This window comes from Argentina anserina, chromosome 2 (assembly GCF_933775445.1).
Source record: "Argentina anserina chromosome 2, drPotAnse1.1, whole genome shotgun sequence".
Classification (NCBI taxonomy): domain Eukaryota; kingdom Viridiplantae; phylum Streptophyta; class Magnoliopsida; order Rosales; family Rosaceae; genus Argentina; species Argentina anserina.
In genome coordinates, this window is record NC_065873.1 from 29,305,669 (window position 1) to 29,330,923 (window position 25,255).

The window sequence follows — 25,255 nt, forward strand, 5'->3', positions numbered from 1 at the left end:
GCTTTAGATGATATGGTTTTCAACTTTTGATATCAAATTAATACTTTGTTTTAAGTTTCCATTTTTACCCTCTTATTCATTATTATCTCACATGTATATGGGTTTATGATCGTCGTCATCGTGCCAAGCAACAATGATCAGCATCCATTAGCAGTGGTCTTCATTCTGCATCTACTTCAGCAAATTAACACAATCATCACTTGGGCAATGAAACTATAGCTCGTCAGTCATCCATCTCTCCCTTAATCTCTCTCTCTCTCTCTCTCTCTCTCTCTCTCTCTAAACAACACACTCGGCTCTTCCGCTTCTCGTCGCCGCTCAGCCGCCGACTCGTCACGACATCGTTTCAATTCCCGGCGTGTTGTGGTTTTTCCGGAAGGAGCAAAGCAGAGAGATCTCGACTGTGTGACTGTTCGGCTCACCGGAAAAGATCGATTGAGGTATATGTCATGTGGTAGAACTGTAGAAGAGTTTTACTGAGTGGAACTGTGAATGTTTGAAATGTCTCACAGATCAAATGACGAAAAGGATGATGAGAATGATGGTCCGGCAGCACCGTTATCCGACTAATCCAAGAATGATGCCCAGAGAGATACGAGATTTGATTCAACAGAAAGAGAGAGAAAATGGGGCAAAAGAGTAATCTAATGACAAAATAAATGATTAACTTTTTTCAGTTGTTTATGGAAGACTGTGAAAGACCATGTGTTACAAATATATTAGCTGGTGTGCATACACCGTTAAAACGGAAGGTGCATCGAATCCGTTTTCCCATGGAAGTGAAGCAAATACTTCATATGAACCTACTTCATTATCAATCTGGGGAGCCTATTTCACGCACTGCTAGAGTACCAGCACTTTCACATATTAACGGTGCGTGTTTGCACGTGCCGTTTGAAAAACAATTAATTGAGCAACCACACGCACGTGTCTTCCTCTCCTGCAGTCCTCCCTCTGTGTTCTTCATCAATCCCCTTCTCAATTCTTCTAATTTTCCTGAAAATCACAGCTAATGCATGATAGATGAAAACCCATAACCAAATTCACAAACCCAGCACAAAATAAAATCGACCAAAGGTTTCTCAACATCAAACACACCATATTCAAATTCGAACCAAATTTGAAGCAATTTAATCCAAGAACCAATTTTGAATTTCAATTCAAAAATAAGAATATAAAGCAATTGATGTTGTCTATATAGGGAAGTTGATGTTGCCACAAAGTCGGCGGAGGAGCAAAGAACTGAAGAAGATGACTATCACAACTGTTTCTTATTTACTCGCGTAACTTACAAACTTTAACGAGACGTTTGTCGACGTGTATAAATGTACGGTTGAGATTTAATGGTGTACAAATGTACGATTGACATTTGACGGTGCTTGTACTCCGTGTTGCATACAATACATTTCCATCAATCTGCTCCATTCAAATCTTTGCAAAGACGTACAATTTTCGAGTTGTTTTCTTTTAAATGACTTACCATTTGTTCAATATAATTACATTTGAGCGCATGGTGGCAGCACCATGCATAATGGTGTTCTAGGAACAAGTGAACAACAGTGGGAAATTTCGGTGGATGAAGCATTAGAGCTCCATCAAGTACGTCATTCTTCGATCATACAACAAAAGTTTCTCAAAAATTCATAATGATAAAGCTACGGCACAAGTTAATTTGAATTGAGGGTCCAAATAAACTAAGCAAATTGTTTGCTGTTAGCTCTACTTCGGGACCTCATTGCACTAATCACTAGCAACTCTTGTCGGCCAAAATCCCACTGGCTCTACCGTACACGTCTCTCGCGATCTCTTTGCTATATATGAATATTAATTAAGCTAGTCGATCAAGGGTTTAAGTATATGGTAGATCGATTGCAGCACAAAATTTTTATTTGATTGATCATTCTTTCCAAATTATATAGCAGCGATAGCTGTACAGCAAAATAATGGCTACAATTATGCCTCCAGAAAGTCTTTGCTTCTCTTATTGGGCAGGGCTAGTTGTGTTAACTGCCTTAACATTCCTGGTTTACCAGATTATGAATCCCCTGCAGTACTCTCAACAAGAACCAAAGGCTGATATTCCTCCAGGCAGTCGAGGATTACCATTGATCGGAGAGACCTTACACTTCATGGCTGCCATCAACAGCGGTAAAGGGTTTTACGAGTTTGTAAGACTACGCCGTCTCCGGTATCAGCTAGCTACTCCATCTCTTTTGTGCATATAATACATGCATGCATGGCATAAATTCACAATCTAACAGCATAGTTTGCATGTAATTAAACTGTAGATATGGCAAATGCTTCAGGACCAACATATTTGGGGGGACGCATGTCTTTGTTTCAAGCACCAATTCAGCCAAGGCAATTCTAAACAACGACTTGGGAAACTTCGGGAAGAGATACATAAAGTCTATTGCGGAGCTCGTAGGAAATCAAAGCTTGCTTTGTGCTTCGCATCAGCACCACAAACGACTTCGTGGCCAACTGGGCAGCTTGTTCTCTACAAATTCTCTATCGGTGTTCATCGAACAGTTTGATCAACTCATTATCGCAGCTCTAAAAGGCTGGGAACATAAAGGCACTGTCGTTATACAAGATGAAGCATTCAAGGTACAGTGTTTCATGGGCCCTGCAAAAGCCCACAATAATGGATACAACCCAAATTTTTGTTTTGAAAGATTTCCTTAATCTTTTTACTAGCTTAGAGTTAAACATCCATGATTTTTAAGCAGATAACTGGAAAAGCAATGTGTAAGATGTTGTTAAGCTTGGAAAGTGAACACGAGCTAGAGGTGGTGCGGACAGAGGTAGCTCATGTTTGTGAAGCTATGCTAGCATTTCCTTTGAGGTTGCCTGGTACTAAATTTTACAAGGGCCTTCAGGTAAAGCTCATCACTCAAATGAAGCCCAAAAGGCTTTTTCTGTTTCACTTAATGGACTTCTAGCCCAAATAGACAAATTAACCATATCATACTCCAGGGGAGGAAGAAAATCATGAGCATAATTGATAAAGCAATGAGAGAAAGGAGGAGAGGAGGGTTAGAAGCTAATGTAGATGATCTTCTACAACAAATATTGAGAAATGGAGCAGCTGGCCATGGGCTAACAGATGAAGAGGTCATAGACAATATATTAACCATGGTAATTGCAGGTCAAGATACCACAGCCAGTGCAATGACCTGGATGGTAAAATTCTTGGGTGAAAATCCAGATGTGCTTCACACTCTTATGGTAAATGAGTCAATGCTTGACGAACATTATTTGTCGATTGTTTCTTCTTTGATTTTTTCTGGTTTTTAAGTCAATTTTTTGTACTACGTACTTCTTTGATTATAACAGAAAGAACAACTTGACTTGGGGAGAAATACTTCGTCAAAGTCACTTCTAACACTGGAAAGTATTAACGAGATGCCGTATGCTTCTAAGGTAGTAAATTAATCATATCAGCTAAGAAAAAACCTTCGTTCTGGACACATTTAATTGATTAGTTTGAATAAATGAGTAATGAAGCCGACTGTGAATTAGGTAGTGAAGGAATCCCTAAGGCTGGCCTCGATCGTGCCTTGGTTCCCAAGACTAGCTCTTGAGGATTGCGAGATGGAAGGTTCATTGCATTTCTTTATGCTTATCTCTGGTTCATCATTTGATTATTCATACCCTATAATTTATTATAATTAAATGAAATATTAATTAGCATATTTTCACATGGTATGTGTTTTTGTTGATGAAGGTTTTAGGATCAAGAAAGGTTGGAACGTAAATGTTGATGCTAAATCGATACACCTTGATCCGACTGTGTACATCGATCCAGACACGTTCAATCCCTCGCGGTTTGATGTAAGAAATCATTCAATTATTCATCTCATTCTTGTATAAAATGTTGTGACTAGAGTAATTTGTAAGAAATATAAACATGAATGCAGGATGAATATCCAAAAGGAGGATATGGCAGGATCTTAGCTTTTGGGATGGGAGGGAGGACATGTTTGGGGATGAACATGGCTAAGGCGATGATGCTCGTTTTTCTTCACCGTCTCCTCACTACTTACAGGTCAATGTTTTTCAACTTCTTCAGTTTTTCTTTGTCATTGAATTTGAGACCCCAGCTGCTACTATATAATATTCAACATGCATGGAATATTAGAATTTCAAAATGATTCGGGAGGAAACTATAAGAAATTTGTACTAGTCAGTGTTTGATGGCGGTGGTGTGTGTGCGTTTATAAAATAATTTTGAAGATCAGTTTTGCAAACTTCGTGCTTGATGTTAAGAAACATTTGAACTTTATAACGTAACCTATAAGCTCTTAATCTAACAAAGTTTTGAGTTTAGCTACATAATCGTACCTCTTTCGAGCTTCACTATCGCTTATTATGTGAAACAACTATCACTAAGAGAACCGTCAATTATTTGTAGTCAACTATTCTACTAGTAAAGCTCATAGTGAGTGAATTCATATATATAATCAGGTGGAAGGTGATCGACCAAGATTCGAGCATTCAAAAATGGGGTCTCTTCTCAAAGTTAAGAAGTGGATGTCCGGTGACTGTAACTAGTATCAAAGAAGATATATACTAATGCATGTAATCTAATATATTGTGTTCGAAGTTGTTTTGGGGAAGATATTAAGCATCATTTCAATTTATGGTTCGTATTAAGGTTGAATCATCGACCAGAAACTCGTCCTCTTCTCATTTGGGGTTTGGGGTACTGAATGAAAATACCCCTCCAACAAGGAGCAAAAGACAAGGACACCAAATTTGACCCTAGAATATTTTATCCGTCTGTCATCTATTCCCATAATTAGTTTTTGATATAAACTTTGGGATCATTCAACTAGAGGACAGCACAAGGTAGCTAACCCTAACCAGTCCAATTTAGGTTTAGGGTGGTAGAAACACCCACCAAGCCAGTCCCATTATCATTGTCGATCTTTAACTTTTTATACAAAGACATTCTCCTCATTGCAAAAGCCATTGTCCTTAAACAGTACCAACAGACCCCAATGGATTCTCTTCGGGAATTTTTTTTTAAAAATTCAGACCCAAATGGATGATGACTCCCCAAGTATATTATATCTAGGTTTTTTGGATACTAATTACCCTAAACAGCTAGTTGTGAAAATAGAACTCTTGGTGATCTTTTCATAATTTCATGAATGTTTTCTCTCAAAATCTTGGTGGCGGATTTTCAATAGTTTATGGATCTATTTTATTTCTGTTTTCTTATAGTTCTTAAAAGAAGTTGGTGGATTTCATTCTTTATTCATGATTTATCTAATCTTTACTAAACATATATAGTAGAAGCTCTCCTATCAATTTATTCATCTACTTCACCATCTCATGGATGCTGCACTTTTCATTGTTTAGCCCTAATCAATTATCAATATATGGAATTGCATGTGAGATTGTTAGGCAAACTAAGTTATTTAAAAAGCAGACTGTGAAATAAAAAATAATTAGACTAAATCGTAGCTCAATAATCCAATTACGCACACGATCCCAAAAATCGACAGTTAAAAAGTCTAAGCATTTGGGTTTACAGATCTAAGAACCTAATGTTATATTGTATTTTGTTTGTGATTTGAAGTTAAGTTGTAATTGAATGTTTAAAGATGTTCATTTGACCTTTGTCCATTTTCACTTTGTGTATAAAATGATGATTGAGCCAAACTTGTTAATATTTGGCCCTTAATAGTGTTTGATGTCATAAGTGTGATATTTACTATGCTAAGTTTATAGGATGACCTTTGTGATTCCTTAATATTCCATGCATTTAGCTAAAGTCTAAATATTAACATTGTATTATGATCCTAGTGATTCTTAAAATGAGCAAATCTTGGTTTGTAGAGATAATCACAAGAGTTGAGCATATGGTTTTAGTCCATTTGTGCACTTAGTTGTTAAATAAGGTTTTCTAAAAGATATTCACAAAGTGCTTTCATTTGATAAAATATGAAGTTATTTGTTGTCTTACTATCTATTCTCTTGCATATACTTATGTGTGAATTATAGCCATGAATCTGAGTGAAAAGAATAGAGTATGTCTTGTGAGGAGGATTATATTGACTAAATATATTAAGTGCATATTGTCTCGTTTCTGACTTATTCATACCATGAAGGATGTTTATGAAGCTTGAAATTTATGTGCTTACCTTCAAATGCTTCAACTTGAAAACTATGTGTTATGATATTATGAGACAATCATTTAGGGGCAATAGTGTTTTTATAGAGTTTTTGTTTTGTTTTGCTAAGGGACTAGCAAAAGCCAAATGTGAGGTAGTTGATAAGAGCACTTTGTGCGACGTTCTTAACATGTTTTTACCTCTAGTTGTACTTTGTTTTACTCTTATTGTTGTAGTGTTGAGTCATTTAGTCGAGTTAGAAGTCTATGGTGGCGTTGGTTGCATTTTAGTGCTAAAACCGGTTGAAACACACATAAATTGTCGAGAGTCCTATTTAGAGTATGATTCCTTGTGTAACTATGAAACCTAGTTAAATTAGGAGTATTCATTAATCGGCATTTCTATAACATTTGTGATATATTGAGAATCCTACTTGCATTAGGAATCCTTTTTAGACTAGGAAACACACCATTTGGGAAAATCCTACTTGAACTGAAACTTTTATTCCGTAACTTTCCTAATCGTACTTCCTACTTCGTAATGTACTTGTATTTATTATTGTCTTTTATTATTTTCAGATTTTAAAGATGAGATTGTGTAGCTAGAATGAAGGAAAAAAAAAGAGGAAAAAAAAGACACCTAAAAAGGAGAAAAAAAATGAATTTATCAAAGGATATTGCACTCACCAATGACAAAAATAAGTGAAAGAGAAAGAGAGAAAGAAAAATAAAGAGAATAAAAAGAGATAATGCAAGAGAGAAAGAAGAAGACACCTAAAAAAAGAAAAATAATGAATTTATCAAAGGAGATTGAATCCACCAATGACAAAAATAAATGAAAGAAATTGAGGAGAAAGAAAAAAGAAGAGAATAAAAAGAGATAATGCAAGAGAGAAAGAATGAGACACCTAAAAAGGAGAAAAAAAAATTATCAAAGGAGATTACACCCACCAATGACAAAAATAAGTGAAAGAAATTGAGGAGAAAATGTTCAAGCTATAATATTCAAGGAGCCAAAACTCTTCTATAAATAACATATCATTCACAAAGAAAAATCATTACTTCTCATTAGCATTCAAGAGCCAAAACTCTACCGCTACACCACCATAAACTTCCCTCACAAATCAGCCAAGCCGTCCACTCAAAACCATCATCATCTCCACCGAGTTTCACCTATTGCAGCCGTACCTCTAAGGTTCCACAAAGTGTGATTCTCGCAACTCATCTCTATGGCTTCGTTTATTTGTGTTAATCTACAATTCTTTGTTTATGAAGATTGTAAGTTGTTGTTTATGTGGAAGTATTGGTTTTGTATTTGTTTTAGAATTTTCAGATTGTATTTGATATGTTTTTGACACTGTGCCGAATCTATGTTCTTATAATTATTGAAGTTTGTATTTCTATTGTTGTGTTCTACTCTTCTTTTACTTGCTCTTAGATAATTTTCAGATATGTGCATACGAATTTAGTGCTTGAATGCAGTCCCTAAAATTGTATTTGAGTGCTATCTTCATCATCCATATTGACACAAATTGAATCATGTCCTAAGTAGGTTCGGTTTGTGTTAATTAAAGTAGGAAATTCTGGAAATTTACATGTACCCCATGGTGAGTGGCGCCACCGTGAAGCATGTCTCTAACAAAAATTTGGTGGTTAAATGTAATCTTGTTTGATTTCTACCCTAAGTGTTGTTAAACTTGATTGCATGCAATTTAGGTGAGGCCCTAAGTCAACTTAAATGTCAATAGAAATATTGCATGATTAAATGTTTCCATAATGCTCTAATTGTATTGGTGTCTAAAAGTATGTAATCAGATGAATTAAAATGCATGATAGAACCAAACTTGTAATTATATGGTGCATTGGTGAATTTGATTTAGTTTGGTAAAGAGAAGTGGATCATGTAAATAGTAATATAGGTTTTATTTTAGTAGTTAATAATTAATCTCAAACCCCCCTTGTTAACACTAAAAGTTTAGAGTTTCTTTCAATTCTCCGAACTGAACGATCCCTGTTTATTTTATATTGACGATGACATTTTACAGGGTTAATTGTGTGACGCTCGCGCGCTCCATCAAGATTCAAGGGACAAAAATATCATTGCTGAATTGTTTTGTGCCGCTCGATTTAGTATATATAGCTATATACAAGGAGAACAACTAGATGTTAAATAAAACAACTTTTAGAACTGGAATATTGCTCCAGATCAATAATGTTGGGGTTCTTAACGTTTTTTGCTGCTGTATTCAACTTGTTTTGAAGTTGGAAAACTGATATGGTAATCCAATCTAACACACATACACGTGTCCTATTTAGGGTTCTTCGTTTTGTGGATGGGGGGTTTCTGCCCTTCGGGTTTAGAGGTCACTGTACGGATGGAGTGGGTTGGCCAAGCAAACTAGGCAACGCAGAAATAATTGAGAAGGAAGCTTGAAAAGCTAGCATGCACCAGCACCAAACACCAGTGCAGGTTGTTCGATGATCATAAACAAGTTTGTAAAAGGCTCAAGGCCTGAAAATATATAAAGCCTCTTTTCTATTATGGATTTTGAAATTTGGTTCTTGTTAGACAAGTGCTGAAGTGCCACTATGATCAAGTGGATAAGAAGCAAACTGCTTCATTGTAAAGAACCCTCTAGCTCTCCTAATAATTTTGAAGGACTAACAAATACGACTTGTACTCCCACACCACACCAAAGGGAATTGTTTTCTGCAACCACCAATAAATAACAGGTCTCCTTTCTTGTTTCTTCAATAAATCGGTCTCCCTAGCCTAAACCACTGAAATAGATGGGATCCAGAAAGCAACACTTGATAGATCAAACGATGCAAAGAAACCTTAGAAACTAATAAAAGGTACTTGGAATGTGAAAAGGGCGTAAAAACTAAACAAAAGATTCAAGAATTGCAATCAAAGACGTTAAAAAATAATTGTGTGTCATCCTGAATAGGTTACTCTTTGGGGCATTTAATCAAACTTATCAGTTGCATATCAAGTAAGGGTTGCACAAACTGAATCAAGGATTGCAGTATTATGTGTTATCTATATGGTTTAATTTATAACTCTTTCAAGCATTGTATCAAATACGTACACTCAAATTTATATATGGTCGACTAGTTTTCTAATGTCAAAAAAAATTAGCGGATGACGGGTATATATGAAATTTGAAGGAATTGATATATCGATCAGGTACCTAGCTAGCTAAGTGCAGGTATAATTAGTGGTGGCTTTGCCATACCTGCACTACATCTTGCCAGGAAAAGCTTTAGAAATCACAAAAGCTAATTAAGTGTGCAAGAGATTGACAAACTAGCCAAAGCTTAGTGTAAACGTAATCATGAGAGACCCAAAATGGAAGACATGGCGGGTAATTGCAATAAATAGTTTAATTCAATAGAATGCCTAAAGTACAAAACAAAGTGACTTTCTGCAAGAAGAAGATTACATCAATCCAATTGAGTATGGTTAATCATTCCCTACATTATTAGCTACTATAGTTTAGTGCGATCATGTGCTTGCAAAAAGCCACAAAATTAGGCTTCAAAGTGAATCTCGATCATATACGTGAATGGTAATTTCAATCGCTGCTACTTCAGATTAGAAAATTGGGAACAATATAATGATGAAGTGGCTTCATTGGAAGCTTATAACATTGTCTCCAAAATTGAGTAGACCGAGCAATATCGTGGAAATTTCAGAGAATTGATGTGTGAATTGATTTTCTTCTTTGCTTCCGCCAGTTAATTTGTTTTTAGTCTGTAAAAAGTCTTCTCACAATACATTTTGCCCCAAAACTAAGGCAACTTAAAAGCTCCAGTGGTCTTGACTATTGACCTTTGTTCTGTTTCTAAAACCATAAACCATAATTGGTCTCTTTCTTATTACAGACAACCAACAATTCAACACCGTTTGGCTATTCAATATAGACCAAGTTTGGTAGTTCGTTTTCAGAATCCTACAGCATCATTTCAAAGTAGTTTGAATATCTATTGATCGATAATCATGCGTCTTTCATCTTCGTCAACTTCCTTCTTCCTCCTCAAGAATGTACACCACTGATGCACTATCACTAATGGACCGAGTAAGCCAAAAATACTTAGCAAGAAGAGATACAAAACCCAGAACCAAGAAAGATAGATACCAACATGCTCAAACTGCATAGGATTTTGATTACTTTTAATCTCAGAGATTGAGACGATGGTAAAAATACATGATGATGATGATGATGCGCACGATGTCTCTTCTAAGCCTTGTAAAACAGGCCACTTGCTACTAGATTATACTTAGATTATAACTTACCAGTGAAATATTACCAGCAAATTACCTCCTTCACTACTTATTTAAATTTGTACTAGAATAAACAAAACAAACAGAAGCACTCTGTTTATTTCATTTATCTGTTCTCAAGCATCTGAATCCTCTTGTTGGAATTAATGAATAATTCAACTTGACGCTGGAACTCCTCATCGGACAACTCCTCCACCGAGCACCGCCTGTCCGGCTCATTTTTCCGGTGCTTCTCTGTTACTGATCGCTGCAAACCCCTCTTAGGCTCCCTCCTCTCCTTCTTGAAACTCTCCGAATGTGTCCTCCGGTAACTCTTCACCTTTTCGCTTTCCTTACCGCGACCACTAGTTTTTGTAGTAACTGCGGAAACCGGAGAGACCACAATTTTACTTTCTGTAACCGCTTTGTCTTCACAGACCGGAAGCAGAAACTCCACATTCACATTCTCATCAGATTCAGTTCTTCTAAAGTTTGAAATATCCGCCGGCAACGTGGTCGTATCTCTTTCCGCCATAGACTCATATCCGAGAAACATACTCCGGCTAGGAACAACGCATCCCACTTCTTTGCCGTTCACTAAATCCTCCTCACCTTCCGGACCGGCTAACTCCTTCAATCCGGTGGTGAGGCCACCACTCCGGCGAGTAAAATCCACGTTGGCGACGTACTCATCGTAAATATCCGGCTCCGCATCTCCTCCAGAGTTGTCGCTGCCGGAGAGACTTTCACCGGACAAAACACACGTGACAACAAGCAAGGCATTGAAAAGCAAGAAAACGCAGAGGTTGCTGCTGAAGACGGCGATAAGGACTTGGCGGGGAGCCTCGAGGCAGAGTACGTAAGAGAGCGGCGCAAGTGGCAGACACGCCTTCAAGAACCACCGGAGGTTCTGGCGCCACCGGTAACGTCTCATGGCATTGGCTTTCTCGGTCTTGACACTGTCGAAGACAGCTCTCTGTGAATCCATGGTTTCAAAAATGGCAGAGATAGAGAAAGAGTGGGAAAAAAATTGTGGATGTCTTGAGGGTTTGGTAGTTGCTTCGTCTCTATTGGATTGTGATGTTTTGGCCCCCTTTATATAGAGCTCAGGGAAATCAAATCGATATGAATGGTGGATTTTATTTGAAAAATAAAAAAGGAAACTTTGTGATAATAATAAAAAATAGGCGTACAATTAAGAGATTCAATGGAAATTTTTAAAAAACTCTAATATACATTTATATATGTTATATATTTTATATATGACGATTTATATTATTTTATGAGTGAGATTAAAAAAAATATTTATTATCGACAGTGATATATAATTTATTTTCATGTATATCAGACTAAGTTGAAAATTTCATAGAAAATTTTGCCAAAACGAGGACTGCGACTTGACCAGATCGAAGACCGACCGACCGAGCCCCGTCAAGAACGTTAATTAGGGTATCTTTAGTACTACGTGTCATTACGTGATTGGAGAAATTATAGATAAGGTAACTTGCCGGAAATTATCGTTCCGATTTTACCTGCATGGCAAGTTGAAGATTATTTTGGCAATTTCTCAGTAGAGACAGGAGATCATGAGCCAGAAAGAGAGGTTCTCCATCGGATCTCAGAAATTCTGATTGTTTGCTAACTTCACATATTATCGGAAGAAGGTACATAAGTTTAACCTTTCAGTGATCTAATCAAATCTTGGTATCTTACCATGGAGTCAATAAGAAAATTTTGATTGATAATCAAAACATGTAATTCAATCTTGTTTTTGCACAGGAAAAAGATTGGATATTTATTGACTCATTTGAGTGTGTGTGAGTGAGTTAGTTGAAAAGAAAAGGGAGACAAAGTTAGGAGATGGGACATGAGTTTGATCGAGGGAGATGATGAAACCCATGAGAAACAAACTTTTAATTTAGTTTTATTGACAAGGAACCCATGAAACACTGTAGTAAGTTGGGGAATAGTTGAATAAGTTGATGTGCCAAGGAAGCGTTAGAGATAAGAGAACAACCTTCCACGGGCAGAGACACAGAGAATAAAAAGGTCACTTTTCGGGCTCTAGAGGTTCTAGTTCCTTCTTATTCTATGGAAATAGTTGATTACCCTAGATCGTTCTGATGCAAATAGTAATTAGAAATTGCAACATTTCGCTCCAACTTCCATGCCTTGGATTATGCAATATACCGATCATCACGTACTGTAGTATTTTTACATGTTATTCCGTACAGGCAAATACAAAATAAAAGAAGTTCGTGCGAATATCAACGACGTAGTTTTGGTAGGAAATCTTCCATTGACGTCGATTTCTGATACTAAAGATCAAACCAATACTTGATTAATCCTGATCTTGACAAATTACATGAACATCCAAAGCAATTCTCATTAGCCGAAACTTTAGAGAGCTTAATTATTGCAAACTTTCCGCTCCAAACAGATTTGGTGTTTGTTTAACACAAGAAGTAATTAAGATTAGGTAATGGTCGTATTTGATTGTTAAAATATATCCTCGTAAAACTTTACGGTTGGATTCGTATGCCCTATAAGATAAAAAAAGAGGTTGAGATGAATCTATTAGGGTTTATTTGTAGGTCCACCAACACAATTATGCAACAAAAATACGGATGAGGATAGCCAACATTGGATGGATCATGTTTCTTTGAAATCACGATGCTTTACCACTCCCTCTCTATTATAATGTAATTTCACTTAGCTGTCATTTTGTTTCTCTAATCCAGCACGTCATGTTCTCAGTTAACAATGATACATTTCTCTATCGATCATAAGCTAATCGATTCCTAATCAGGTAATTTAGAAAGAGAAAAACTCGATGATAAAGAAGAAGAAAAAGATTGTAGAACCATCTTCTTTTGATACTTTGTTTCTTGGACTTCTAAACGTAAATACACGATCTCCCCTGAGATCGAAGAAAACTCGCCAGAAGAGAAGAAGAAACACAGACAAGATCATTATGTACTCTTAAAATGGCAAAGCATTTCGTTTGAAAATGAGAGGGGAGTTTGCCTGTTTAGGTCGGAGGCCACTGGTCTCTTTTGCTCAAGGGGGACCAGATCAAGGTGAAGGAGAAAGAAAGAGATTGGGCCATTGGCACTCCAAATCCAGCCACGTCTATGAGATTGATGAACTCGACCACAAGCAACTGAATTATTACATCCTTTTCTTTTGGAGTATTGTATGGATTTTACTGTTGCTATCTCCGTCGTGTCAAATTTTTAACGGAAGCAACATGATGAAATGAAAGTATGAAACCTATTTCGTTGGGGTACATATTGTCTATGTTTTCGATAGTTGTAAAGCTAACAAGTTACTTCAATCACTTCATTATAGTTCATTAATGTATCTTTTGGGTATTAAATCAATAAATCGTGTGCTTAAGGATGAGCTTAGACTTGAAGCAACCTTTTAATCTTCGACTTCAACTCTGCTGCCGCTCAACCAGCTATGAATTCCGATCGATTCGGTTCGTGATAGTGCGGTAGTGCCGGCAAAGGTAAGGTAGGCAGAGATGGTCGTCTTCTTTTAACTTAACCCTAACCTAAATTGCATTGATCTTCTTTTAGCTTAACCCAAATCTAGATTTCATTAATTTGATATCTTGATATCAGATATATTGCAACCTCCGAATAGAACAACAGAGGACGTACCTGTTAGGTCCAAATTCAACCATTAAACTTTACGTAGTTCATACGTTTTGGACTTTGGGTCTCTTTGGTCCATAATGTAGTCTGGGCCATTCTTAGCTCGATCTCATAGGGGAGCTCATTCTATCATTATCACTAGTCACTACATATGATAATTGACGAAGTGTATAATGAGAACAAGCATGAAGGCATTTCAAACATTACGACCTACTAAATTACAGTACTGAGCACTAGACAGTTGAATTCAACAACATGCAGCTAAATTCTTCATGCTCATCGAAATCGATCAGCTTGCATGAATCTGTCTGATTCACCTAAACGAAATCAATCCACCTGTCTCCGGCGAGAAGGATTGGGTTTGGATAATCACTGGTTTCAGACTAAATAACGACAACTCAAGGCCATTGGAACTCAGTCTCTGCATTACACTCGGAGAGCAAGAGATCAGAAGCAAAAATGTCTAAGCTACTTGGTCATCACCTCATTTCTTCCATCCTCTTTCTCGTCATCTTCCTCCTTGCATCGACTGGTAAATTACCCATCTCAAAGTTTCTGTGTTATGTGTGGTTGTGTGATATATGCTCAAACTAACTGTCTTAAGTGATTTTTTTAACAACTCCTGACATGCAGAGATGGGAACGGCGGAAGCAAGACTCTGTCAAAGGCGGAGTAAACCATGGACGGGGTTATGTGCGAACACCGGCAACTGTCAGTGTAGAAACCGGGAAGGTGCTAAGAGTGGAGCTTGACATGCCCAATTCCAAGGGTTCGCCTGCTTCTGCTACTTTAATTGCTAATTCTCTAGAAACTACAGCAGCAGCCAGCAGTTTCTCTAAACTCAAGCTATGATACCCAGTTAGTATTTCGTAAACAAAACCCACAGTTGCTTCGACCCTGCTAAATAAGCTAGCCTCAGCAGACGGGGTGTGCAACAACAACAACATCAACGCTACTTCAGGTGCTCTTTTTTATGTTAAACAACACAGGGATACTAATGCAGAATCACTACTTCGGTTTCAGATAGCAGCATAGTATCACTACTGCAGATCTACTACGCTGTGTTAGAACTTAGATAGAAATAAGCAGCAAAACACTGCTGCAAAATTACTACTACTGCAATATAGCCTGCACCAACAAAATACAAAATGCTATTGTCTAACACACTAACATGAGCAAGCAAAACAAAGAAATCTGCTAATCTGGTAATGCCATAATGGTACCAATATGTATGCAAAACTAACGATTTATCTTCGAGTTCATACTAACTGAACCTTAGCTGCTAAACCAATAATGCTGCCGCGCACCATCTTAAGGTTCTACTAATGCACACAATTCCTTAGATTCAAAGTTACGCTACATAAGAACAAGAATAAACATGCTCGAAACGCAATAATAGATTGCAGAACAGAAATGCAAATTGCGAAAAATCGGAGTATATGCCAAGAATTAGCATTGAAATTCAATTCTATTCCATTTCACAAAAGACATACCTTCAAGCTTGAATTTTCAACATCACCTAAAATCACAAATAGTTGGACCAAACCAAAAGAAGCATAGAGAATGCACATAGTTTGATGGTGGTTCTTCTTCTACTTCTTCTTGCCTCCTTTAGAAGCCCCCTTTTTCCTAGAAGGCAGCACAATCTCTCCTTTGAGCACCGGAATCTCCATAATCTCGGTGAGCCCGCCGTACTTCTTCCTGAACTTCTCGACCTGGTCATCGTCGACCAGCAGACCCGACCGGTTGCCGAGGTAGAACGGGTGGTTCCCCGACCAGACATCCACCACGTACTCCTTCTGGGTCCCACCGGCTGTCATCACCAGCTCTCCTTTGCAGTACACTTTGGCGTCCTCGTAGAACTCCGGGTGTATCTCCTTCTTCCTGCACGTCACCACCGGCCGGTAGCTCCCGGAAACAACATTGGGGGCCTGAATAGACATTTACGGAGGGGTGAATTTGATTGTGGGGGGAAGTGAAATGAGGGGTGTTATGGGAATTTTACCTTCTTGGGAGGGAGGAGTGGTGCGCAGGAGTGTCCTTGGAGGAAGGTGTTGGTTAGACTGAGCGCCATTTCTGTCTCCGGAAGAAGATGATGACGACGTGTTTGATGATGAAGAAGAAGATGAAGATGAGGTTTATGTGGCTCTGTACTGTGGGCTTTGTGAAGCTGATTGGGCTAATTTGGAACTGGGAATTGTGGGCTTATGGGCTTTTATTTCGCCCCGGCAAACCTGTGGGAGAGATTGGGTATTTGGGTTTGATGTTAGCCCAATAAGAAAAAGCGAAAATGGAGCAAAACGTATGGCAATTTGTTGTTTCCATTATTGGAGAGAGTTGCTCTATACGGAAACCTGTACCTTCTTTGTGCTTGGAGCCCCACTTGAGGTGGTGCCACGTGGTACAAAGCTCCACCAATGGCCGCATTGATGAGCATGGTGACACTGTGACCCGTACACAGAAGTATTATTATGTGTAATTGATTTAGACCTACTTGATGAGCATGTGTATTGGAACCGAGAATTGATATGCTGGTTGTGACTCACAAGCTAAACAGGCAAAGTGGTAGGTTTGGATATTTCTTATCTCGTCCGGAATATTCCATATATTTCACGACGAAATTGTATGTTACGTGGACGGCACCGATGAGACTTTCTATTGCCAACATGGACAAGAAGAATGGGATTGAAAATTGTGTTTGGCCCTTTGCGTCTGTGTGTTACATGCTTAGCATTTTCGATCATATATATCATGTGCCCGCCATGTGATAGATAAGGCAAGGAAAAGACTACTAGCTAGAATTCATATGGCAATGACTCATTTCCATGGCGGGTGTTTGTGTTACCTAAACAATTCTAGCTCCCCATCTCACCATGTGCAAATACCAAAACTTAGAAGAAATTTGAACAAAATTTAATTTCGGGAGACCAAACTGAGCGGATGCACAAAATGTGTCCCTCATATACTACTAATGTTCTTTTGATTTCATACTGAGAGTCTGAGATGGTACTAACAATGTTTTTTTTCCACCCCCTAAAAAAACAATTTTTTTTATAGATAATATGCGTATTATATTCCGTAGAAACAACAACGAAAAGAAAACAAAATAGACTTCTGGCTGCTTTCCTTGTGATTTGTTAAATGCAGATTTGGTGACCAATATTAGCTATATAGAAGGATAATTGTTGCTAAGCTATCTGACAAGTGCAGAGATTCACTATTTTTCCTTGCAAACTGCAGAAAAAGAGGTACACTGATTACTGAAAAGGATCTGAGCATGACATCTGACCATACGGTCGTGGCAAATATATGCCGTTCATTTCTCTACGGTTCATAAGCAAATATGGGTCTCTTTCAAGTTTCTGACTTGACGGTCCACATCGCCACTGAGGTTAATTTCTTCCAACAGTAGATGCATTATCATATGGTTTTTCTTTTGTCTTATGGCGGGAGATTGAGACAAGAATCCTCCAGTATTTCACTGGAAAAATAAGGTTCTATTTTAAGGAGGATGACTAGCCAAGTAGCCATGCTATTCAACAACACGTTGCTGCCACTGTCAAATGTTCATACCACAATAGCCTTTAGTGTTTAGCGTTTAGAGTCGAGAATTAGAATATGACATCGGATTCGGATCAAAATCACGTCCATTGATACTTATGGTCAGTTCATGAATAAATGTACAAAACTGTGTCCCATTTTTTTGGAGCCATTTCCTTTTTTAGTTTCTGGGACGAAAATATTAAAGGCTACATTGACCTATGAGAGAAGTTGGTTTGCATAATAACTAGTGTTGAACAAGGACTCCTTCGAAACAGAGAAGCCGATCGAGTTGGAGAAGTAGCAAAGCTAGACCGTTGAGTCACTTTGGGGAAATCAGAGTGGCATTATTGAGAATCTGCTAGGTTTTTCCTGTTCTGAATGGAATTGGAATTGAGTTGACAACAGGTTGCAACACACTCTATTATTAAAAGGGCTGGTCATAGTCACCATTGAGATTTTCCTCGTGACCTCTCACTATTTTCTTCACCAATCCCCACCATCTTCATCTCAGCCTCATTGCTCCGGCATTCACTCTCTTCCACTTGCCACTTTTGGCTCGTTATCTCACTCTGATCATTTTAAGCTCTTCTCAACTCGTGGTGATCGATCAAACCAAAGTTTTCATCTTTTATTGGCTTCTGGGGTGTTTCTGCTTCTCATTCTTCTAATAATAGAATCCTTTCTGATCCGGGAATTGCTGAGTTTGGCCTCCGATCTGGGGCTTTCTTTTGTTTATGTCACTCTTGTGAAAAGTCATTCCTTCCCTTTTACATAAAGCCGAGTTAGCGGTAAACCATTTTTCCAAGATTCCTCTATTTTGCATTTAGAGCAATAAGAGTCTCTGTAAACTAGTTTGCACATTCAAATATGGATTCTTGCTGTGCGACTCTGAAGGCTAATGCCCTTCCGGCTGAAGTCAGAGGAGGGGGTTTGAAGAACCAAGGTAGTAGCTTTTGGGGTGAGAGTATCAGGAGGAGTATAAAAGGCAGAGATTTGAATACCAAGTTGTTCAAAAGCTTGAAATCTGAAAGAAAGATTAAGCCCGGTGTGGCACACTCTATTCTTACCTCTCCTCATATCACCCAAGAAAATGCGGTGAGTTCCACAATGCTCAACATTAACATTTGAGAATCAATAGTGCTTATAATTTTATCATTTGGGTAATTATTGAGAATCACAGTGTTTGGTTGTTTTGGTTTCAGACTTTTAAGGAACCATTATTTGAGACTCAAAATAGTGCTTATAATTTAATCATTTGGGTAATTATTGAGAATCACAGTGTTTGGTTGTTTTGGTTTCAGACTTTTAAGGAACCATTATTTGAGACTCAAAAGGCTGACCCAAAGAATGTTGCTTCTATCATTTTGGGTGGAGGTGCTGGAACTCGACTGTTTCCACTCACCAGCAGAAGAGCCAAGCCTGCGGTAAGATATGATTCACTATCTCTTTGTTGTTCAGTATAAGGTTTCTATATTGCTGAATGGTTTCATATTAGAACATAAAATATTGTGGATTTGATTGACTAGGAACTATAGTTCAAAAGTTTATACACAATTGGAACTTGACAATATACTGTGGGCAGTAATGCTTGCATAAAACGGGAGATTGATGATCTTATCTGTTTGCAGGTTCCAATCGGAGGGTGTTACAGGCTTATTGATATCCCAATGAGTAATTGCATCAACAGTGGCATCAAAAAGATATTTATACTTACACAATTCAACTCTTTCTCGCTCAATCGCCACCTTGCTCGTACTTACAATTTTGGAGATGGTATGAATTTTGGAGATGGGTTCGTGGAGGTAAGATGACAATCGTATGTGTTTGCTTGTTGCAATGTGTATTGAAAATGTTTGATGAATCAAAAGGCTAATGTATGGAAGCAACAGGTTTTGGCCGCCACACAAACACCAGGAGAAGCTGGGAAAAAATGGTTTCAAGGAACAGCTGATGCTGTAAGACAATTTGTATGGGTGTTTGAGGTATGTTGTAATCAATGTACATTATATATCTGTTGAATTAGATGCTAAGAAACTAATGGGGCATTTTGATGACTTTTGCAGGACGCTAAGAACAAAAATGTCGAGCATATAGTGATATTATCCGGGGATCACCTCTATCGGATGAACTATCTAGATTTTGTGCAGGTGTTTATTTGCTACTTACTGGTGCAATAGTGCTTAACTATAACCTTCTATCAACACTTTCTTATTGATGAGTGTTATTCTTGCAGAAACATATTGACACAAATGCTGACATTACAGTTTCATGCATACCCATGGATGAGACGTAAGTTACTCATATTTTGATGTGTTTCAGTTTCATAATTAAAAGCTTGCTGACTGCCTGATATTGTTACGTATTTCATGATTAAATGGGAATAAAGTCTTGACTTGCATGTACTACAGGTAGTAATGAACAGTTCCTTGTCTTGTTTTTTTCTTTAACTGGGGGCTTTCCTTAACTAGTCCCCTGGTTCCTTGTTTAGTTGAATTCACGCTGGAAACTGACAACTATATTGAAATTTCCTTGTAGCCGCGCATCAGATTACGGTCTTATGAAAATTGACCAGTTCGGTCGTATAGTCCAATTTGCTGAGAAACCTAAAGGCATCGATCTAGAAGCAATGGTAATTACTGTTTATTTTGCAAGCTTTTGTGTCTTGCTCCAAAACTCGGAGTTCAATTAAGGACTTCTGTATCTACTATGCATCAACCCTTTCCCTAATTGTTGTTGTTGTTTTTTGTTTTGCATATGATTCATTTTCATGCTGCAGCAAGTTGATACCACTGTACTAGGGCTTTCTGAGCTTGATGCCATGAAAAATCCTTATATTGCATCAATGGGTGTTTATGTCTTTAGAACTGAGGTCCTGCTAAACCTATTAAGATTTAGCTACCCATCTTCCAATGATTTTGGGTCTGAGATTATTCCAGCAGCTGTGAGGAGCCACAATGTCCAGGTGAGAATTCACACAAAATTGCTTTCTTCAATGAATTTTGTCTTCCTATATTTTGGGGAAATGTTTTTACTTCCAGCTCTATTTGTTTAGCCACTAATACACTGTATGCTCTTACATATCAGGCATTTTTATTCAATGACTATTGGGAGGATATTGGAACTGTAAAATCCTTTTTTGATGCCAACTTGGCCCTCACAGAACAGGTTGGTAATGAATCACTAGGATTTATAACTCTCAGGTTTATGTCAGATAAGATCAAGTTTCTTTCAGTTAAATAGTATTTAAAAAAAACTTCTACAAATTAGTATCTAAAAAAGAAATGAAAATGGTTAGCATACTGATTCATTGTTCTTTCGTGCAGCCTCCAAAGTTTGAATTCAATGATCCAAAGACACCTTTCTACACGTCTCCAAGATTCTTACCTCCTACTAAAGTTGAAAAATGCAGGGTACGTTGGAAAGTTATATTTCCTTAGTGACTGTAATCCATATCTCTGCGACTCTGCAGCTCACTGCCAGTTGATCTTTGCAGATTATGGATGCGATAATATCGCATGGTTGCTTCTTACGAGAATGTAGTGTTCAACACTCCATAGTTGGTGTGCGCTCACGATTGGAGTACGGTGCAGAACTAAAGGTGAGGTTCTGCATACTCCTTTATTTAGTGGGTAGATAATGGTTTGATCGTGTACTAAGTAATGTTTCTCCTTGCTGTGGAATGAGCACTGATTAACTTTTTTTTTTAATACCAAAATCACCTTTCAGGATACTATGATGATGGGTGCAGACTACTACCAAACTGAAGATGAAATTGCCTCTCTACTAGCTAATGGAAAGGTTCCAATTGGTGTGGGAGAAAATACCAAAATCTGGTAAATTTGCAAATAGTACACACAACTAAAAGATAAAGATCTTAGCATATCAGTAACATGGGTTTGTTAGTTCTTGTCATTTCTTCTGTGTATTCATTTTGCTTGACAAATTTTTCGTAGGAATTGCATAATCGATAAGAATGCCAAAATAGGAAGAAATGTCGTCATAACAAATACTGATGTAAGTATTTATGGCTCTTGAAACTGAAGGGAACTGTTATATCTAATCGTTGCTTTGTATATATGCATCTCAAACACTGGCGAACAAAATGCTTTGATTTCTCAGGGAGTTGAAGAAGCAGAGAGGCCAGAGGACGGGTTTTACATAAGGTCAGGAATCACAGTCGTACTGAAGAATGCTACCATTAAAGATGGAACTATAATATAAACTACAAACTCTTGTACTGGATGCTTCTTCACACTGAGCCACATTTACAGTACTTGGTTTGTGGCTTTATCATGCAGCTGGAATACTAAATTTATGTAAATTACTAATTCCTTTCATGTATGTAAAACTGATAGTTACTTGGTAAAAATAAAAGTGCTATCTTTCATATATAATAAAGTTCATGGGCTGTTACTTATAAGATTATAGAGAAAGTATCAACTTGCTCCTTTGGATGAACAAAACTCATCTCAAAGTGAGGCATCACTTGCGTTACACGCATTACAAGTTTGTAAGTTCCAACTTTCAACTACCGAGTCTTGCTTGTTTTATTATATTCATTTCAGTTTCCTGTATCATTCACCTTATTCCCAGACCACCACTGAGCCCTTCTGATCTCCCTAGCTCTCTTCCACTTCTCAATGTTTCTCAGCCTGGCATACTTCTTGCGAATCTCAGTAAGCCTCCGAGACTCCTCGGCAATTATACCAACTGTTGAGGAGCTCTCACTCAACACTAGCCCATATCCGTCTTGAAATGAGTCCATTCCTTCAGCTAGAAGTTGCCAGAATAAGCCCCCAACAGCTGCGCCTCCTCCCCTAGCCGATGCATAGATAGCCGAGTAGACAGTGTTGAAAATCCGGTCACGTTGGCTGGTGGTATAGCCTGACTCTCTCAAAGACCTTCCAAACTCAGCAAAGAGAACTGGCTTGTGAAGAATGTTGTGTGCATCTTGGATATGATTATCGATCCAACTGCTCAAGAAAGAGACTTGCTCTTCATAACTTGACCCTGGTAGCCTGCATATCATCAATAAACAACCCAATTCAGACTTATCATCTTTATAAAATTGTAAAATGTTAGACAACTGTAATTTGTGAATATTACCATTGGTCAGGGTAAGAGTGAACAGTGGCAAAGTCAATCCCGGGAATCTGATTGTTTGCAATAAAATCTGTACCAACTTGAAAATAGTTTGGATTAGTATGCTGCTTTGATTCTCCATAGAAGCCTTCAAGACCAGCTTCTAGCAAATGATTTCCATCTATAGATTTCAAGTAAGACGCCATCTCTGTAATCCAAGCCTGTCAGTGTCACAAAAACACAAAATTTGAACATGCTTTATGTTTATTATTAAAAAACATAAAGAACTGAAAGGCAAAGAAATTATAAGAAAAGAGATGGCTTAATTTGTGAGTAGACCTGAATGGTTCTTCCTGATGGATCAGAATTGCATCTTGGTTCATTCATCAGCTCCCAAGCCATAATAGTTGGTTCATCTTTGTACACCACTCCAGTGAGACTATTCCTTCTGGTGAGTACAGTCTATCACACAAACTCAATATCAGAAAACTTAATAGTATCCTTGAACAAAACTTAATCTCGATACCAGTTTTGATTTGCACATATAACTGAAAATTAGGCCCGGTAGATCACAAACAGGAATACCAAAAAAACAAACACACACACAAATGGAGCCTCTGAACAAATTTTTCATCAGATCAATAGGAGATTTACCTTGATATGATTTCTGTAGTAGCCTTTCACAACATAGTTGGTGAAGAAATCATCCTCAGAATTTATAGACTGATGTCCTTGGCTTCTTGCCCATTCCACATACTGCTTCCTGCCTCCAAAATTCTCATAGCTATTCACCAAACTCAGCACCAACTTTATCCCATACTTTCTTGCCTCAGATACAACAAAATCCAACCCCTGTGAGTATCAAGCCACAATCTTTTCTTCAGTAAACTTAACAAACATGGACTTTGATTTATTCTACAAAACTATACAAGATTTGGTAACAAACTTAACCTGGAAAGTTTGCTCATTGTAAGAGCCAGGAGAGTTCTGTAGAGCTCTGTAACCACCATCATTGAAAGCCCAGGTTCTTGCAATTGTGAGGCCATTTTTGGAAGCTTGTTGAAAGGCAGAGGAGACGAGGTTTCTCTGAGACGGATCAGAGGCCATGTACATTAACCAGTAGGCATTGAACCCATTGGCATAATAAGGGATTCCATTCAGGACAAACTGGACTCCATTGGTTTTCACAAATCCATCTTCTGCTTCTACTTGTTGGAAAAGAACTCCATGGCTTTGAAGAAGCAAAAGAGCAAAGAAAACCAGACCCCAAGTCTTCATCTTTTCTGTGTTGCTCTCTTTGTTGCACTTTGTGTGTTAATAAATAAATATGGTTTGGAAGGAAGTGTAACTGTGTAACCTATACTTTGAACGATGTAGAGCTGAAGGAGTCTCTACGGTTGTTTTGTTATGATTGGACTCGTGGGAGTAGATAATTGTTGATTTCCTATTATTATTCGCCTTTAATTTTCTTCTTTATTGGTCACCCTTTTGGGACAAAGTTTTGAAGTTCATAACAATATGGGAAATTGGATATAAAAAGCCAATTGCTCTCAAAATGTAAAATAATAATGACAACAAACGTCATGGTGTTATCTAAAAGACTAAAACTATTACGTTATTTTTTACTAAACAATCACATTATCGGCGGTTTTCCATATGAAAAAAAATAAACTACAAAATTGTAAGAACATGAAGTACCACCTTGACATGATCATACATGTGCTTGTGTAATGTGATGAAAAATATGACAATTTGGACATTTAATTTGGCGGAGACAATTTGGTGACCTAATGTGATGGGTAAAATGGACCAACAGTAAAGGTGGTGCTCCTCTGCCGAAAGTAAAAGCGCGTTGAAATTTGAAATAAGAAGGATGAATCATTCACCGGACATCACGGCGTCGATTCGTATTTTATAACGGCAACCACCGTCACTGCCCTCCCCTACGTGTCCACTGGTGTTGTATTAGGAATAAAACCCTAAAACAGAGAGAAAAGGAAATGTAAGAGAAATGAGCTTTGATATATATTGATCCCCTTTCTCACTACAGCTGAGGGAATAAGAACCTCATTTCCGATCCAACAACCAGGACACATGTCAATAGCTAATTGGTTCCACTTAAAACAAGCTTAACAAATTCTAACGACTCTTAATTAACCATAACAGACTAATTAACACTGATTTCATAACAATGCAACCCTCTCCACAAAAGCTTGACCTCAAGCTTTAAAATTAGGAAAGCGTTTGTTGAAATCATCTGCCTCTTCCCATGTAGCTTCTTCCTCAGAGCTGCCAATCCACTGAATCAACCACTTGGTCAATGCAGCATTGTCTTTCTTGAACATTCCCCTTGCTAATATCTTTGCAGGGTACCATCTCGGGTTGTAGGGATCAATATCTGGAGGTAAATGAGCAACCACTACTGTAGAGTCACCCAATTTCTTCTTGAGTAAAGACACATGAAACACTGGATGCACCTTTGCTGTAGCAGGAAGCTTGAGTTTATAAGCCACTTTGCCAATTCTCTTCTCAATCTGATATGGCCCATAGTACTTAGGTGAGAGTTTGTGAAAAATT

At 37.8% G+C, this 25,255-nt stretch overlaps 5 protein-coding genes across 6 annotated transcripts; 2 read left to right on the forward strand and 3 right to left on the reverse strand.

Annotated features, from left to right (window-relative positions):
* Positions 1 to 1,870: 1,870 nt before the first annotated feature.
* On the forward strand, positions 1,871 to 4,853 carry LOC126784945 (cytochrome P450 85A1). Of its 2 annotated transcripts, none has more exons than XM_050510498.1 (9): positions 1,871 to 2,188; positions 2,307 to 2,610; positions 2,733 to 2,882; positions 2,980 to 3,231; positions 3,340 to 3,426; positions 3,526 to 3,604; positions 3,731 to 3,837; positions 3,924 to 4,051; positions 4,471 to 4,853. In XM_050510498.1, the coding sequence occupies exons 1-9, from the start codon at positions 1,944 to 1,946 to the stop codon at positions 4,577 to 4,579; spliced, it is 1,461 nt and encodes a 486-aa protein (XP_050366455.1). In that variant the 5' UTR covers positions 1,871 to 1,943; the 3' UTR covers positions 4,580 to 4,853. The 2 variants fall into 2 exon arrangements, with proteins under 2 accessions (XP_050366455.1, XP_050366454.1); XM_050510497.1 differs by having other exon boundaries at positions 2,289 to 2,610; positions 4,471 to 4,852.
* Positions 4,854 to 10,277: 5,424 nt separating this feature from the next.
* On the reverse strand, positions 10,278 to 11,383 carry LOC126784956 (uncharacterized). The gene has a single exon (XM_050510510.1). It carries the CDS (start codon positions 11,377 to 11,379, stop codon positions 10,519 to 10,521), a length of 861 nt encoding a protein of 286 aa, XP_050366467.1. The 5' UTR covers positions 11,380 to 11,383; the 3' UTR covers positions 10,278 to 10,518.
* Positions 11,384 to 15,350: 3,967 nt separating this feature from the next.
* LOC126784964 (50S ribosomal protein L31, chloroplastic) lies at positions 15,351 to 16,158 on the reverse strand. The gene is made up of 2 exons (XM_050510528.1): positions 16,059 to 16,158; positions 15,351 to 15,984 (listed from the first exon to the last, which is right to left on the reverse strand). The coding sequence occupies exons 1-2, from the start codon at positions 16,125 to 16,127 to the stop codon at positions 15,646 to 15,648; spliced, it is 408 nt and encodes a 135-aa protein (XP_050366485.1). The 5' UTR covers positions 16,128 to 16,158; the 3' UTR covers positions 15,351 to 15,645.
* A 1,910-nt stretch (positions 16,159 to 18,068) lies between these two features.
* Positions 18,069 to 22,016, forward strand: LOC126784943 (glucose-1-phosphate adenylyltransferase large subunit, chloroplastic/amyloplastic-like). The gene is made up of 14 exons (XM_050510494.1): positions 18,069 to 18,691; positions 18,898 to 19,020; positions 19,225 to 19,398; positions 19,486 to 19,578; positions 19,660 to 19,743; positions 19,830 to 19,885; positions 20,132 to 20,225; positions 20,373 to 20,558; positions 20,681 to 20,761; positions 20,920 to 21,006; positions 21,090 to 21,194; positions 21,323 to 21,429; positions 21,550 to 21,610; positions 21,716 to 22,016. The coding sequence occupies exons 1-14, from the start codon at positions 18,464 to 18,466 to the stop codon at positions 21,815 to 21,817; spliced, it is 1,581 nt and encodes a 526-aa protein (XP_050366451.1). The 5' UTR covers positions 18,069 to 18,463; the 3' UTR covers positions 21,818 to 22,016.
* LOC126784947 (mannan endo-1,4-beta-mannosidase 7) lies at positions 21,960 to 24,007 on the reverse strand. Its single transcript, XM_050510500.1, has 5 exons — positions 23,630 to 24,007; positions 23,333 to 23,530; positions 23,018 to 23,140; positions 22,703 to 22,899; positions 21,960 to 22,614 (listed from the first exon to the last, which is right to left on the reverse strand). Exons 1-5 carry the CDS (start codon positions 23,954 to 23,956, stop codon positions 22,158 to 22,160), a joined length of 1,302 nt encoding a protein of 433 aa, XP_050366457.1. The 5' UTR covers positions 23,957 to 24,007; the 3' UTR covers positions 21,960 to 22,157.
* Positions 24,008 to 25,255: the final 1,248 nt, after the last annotated feature.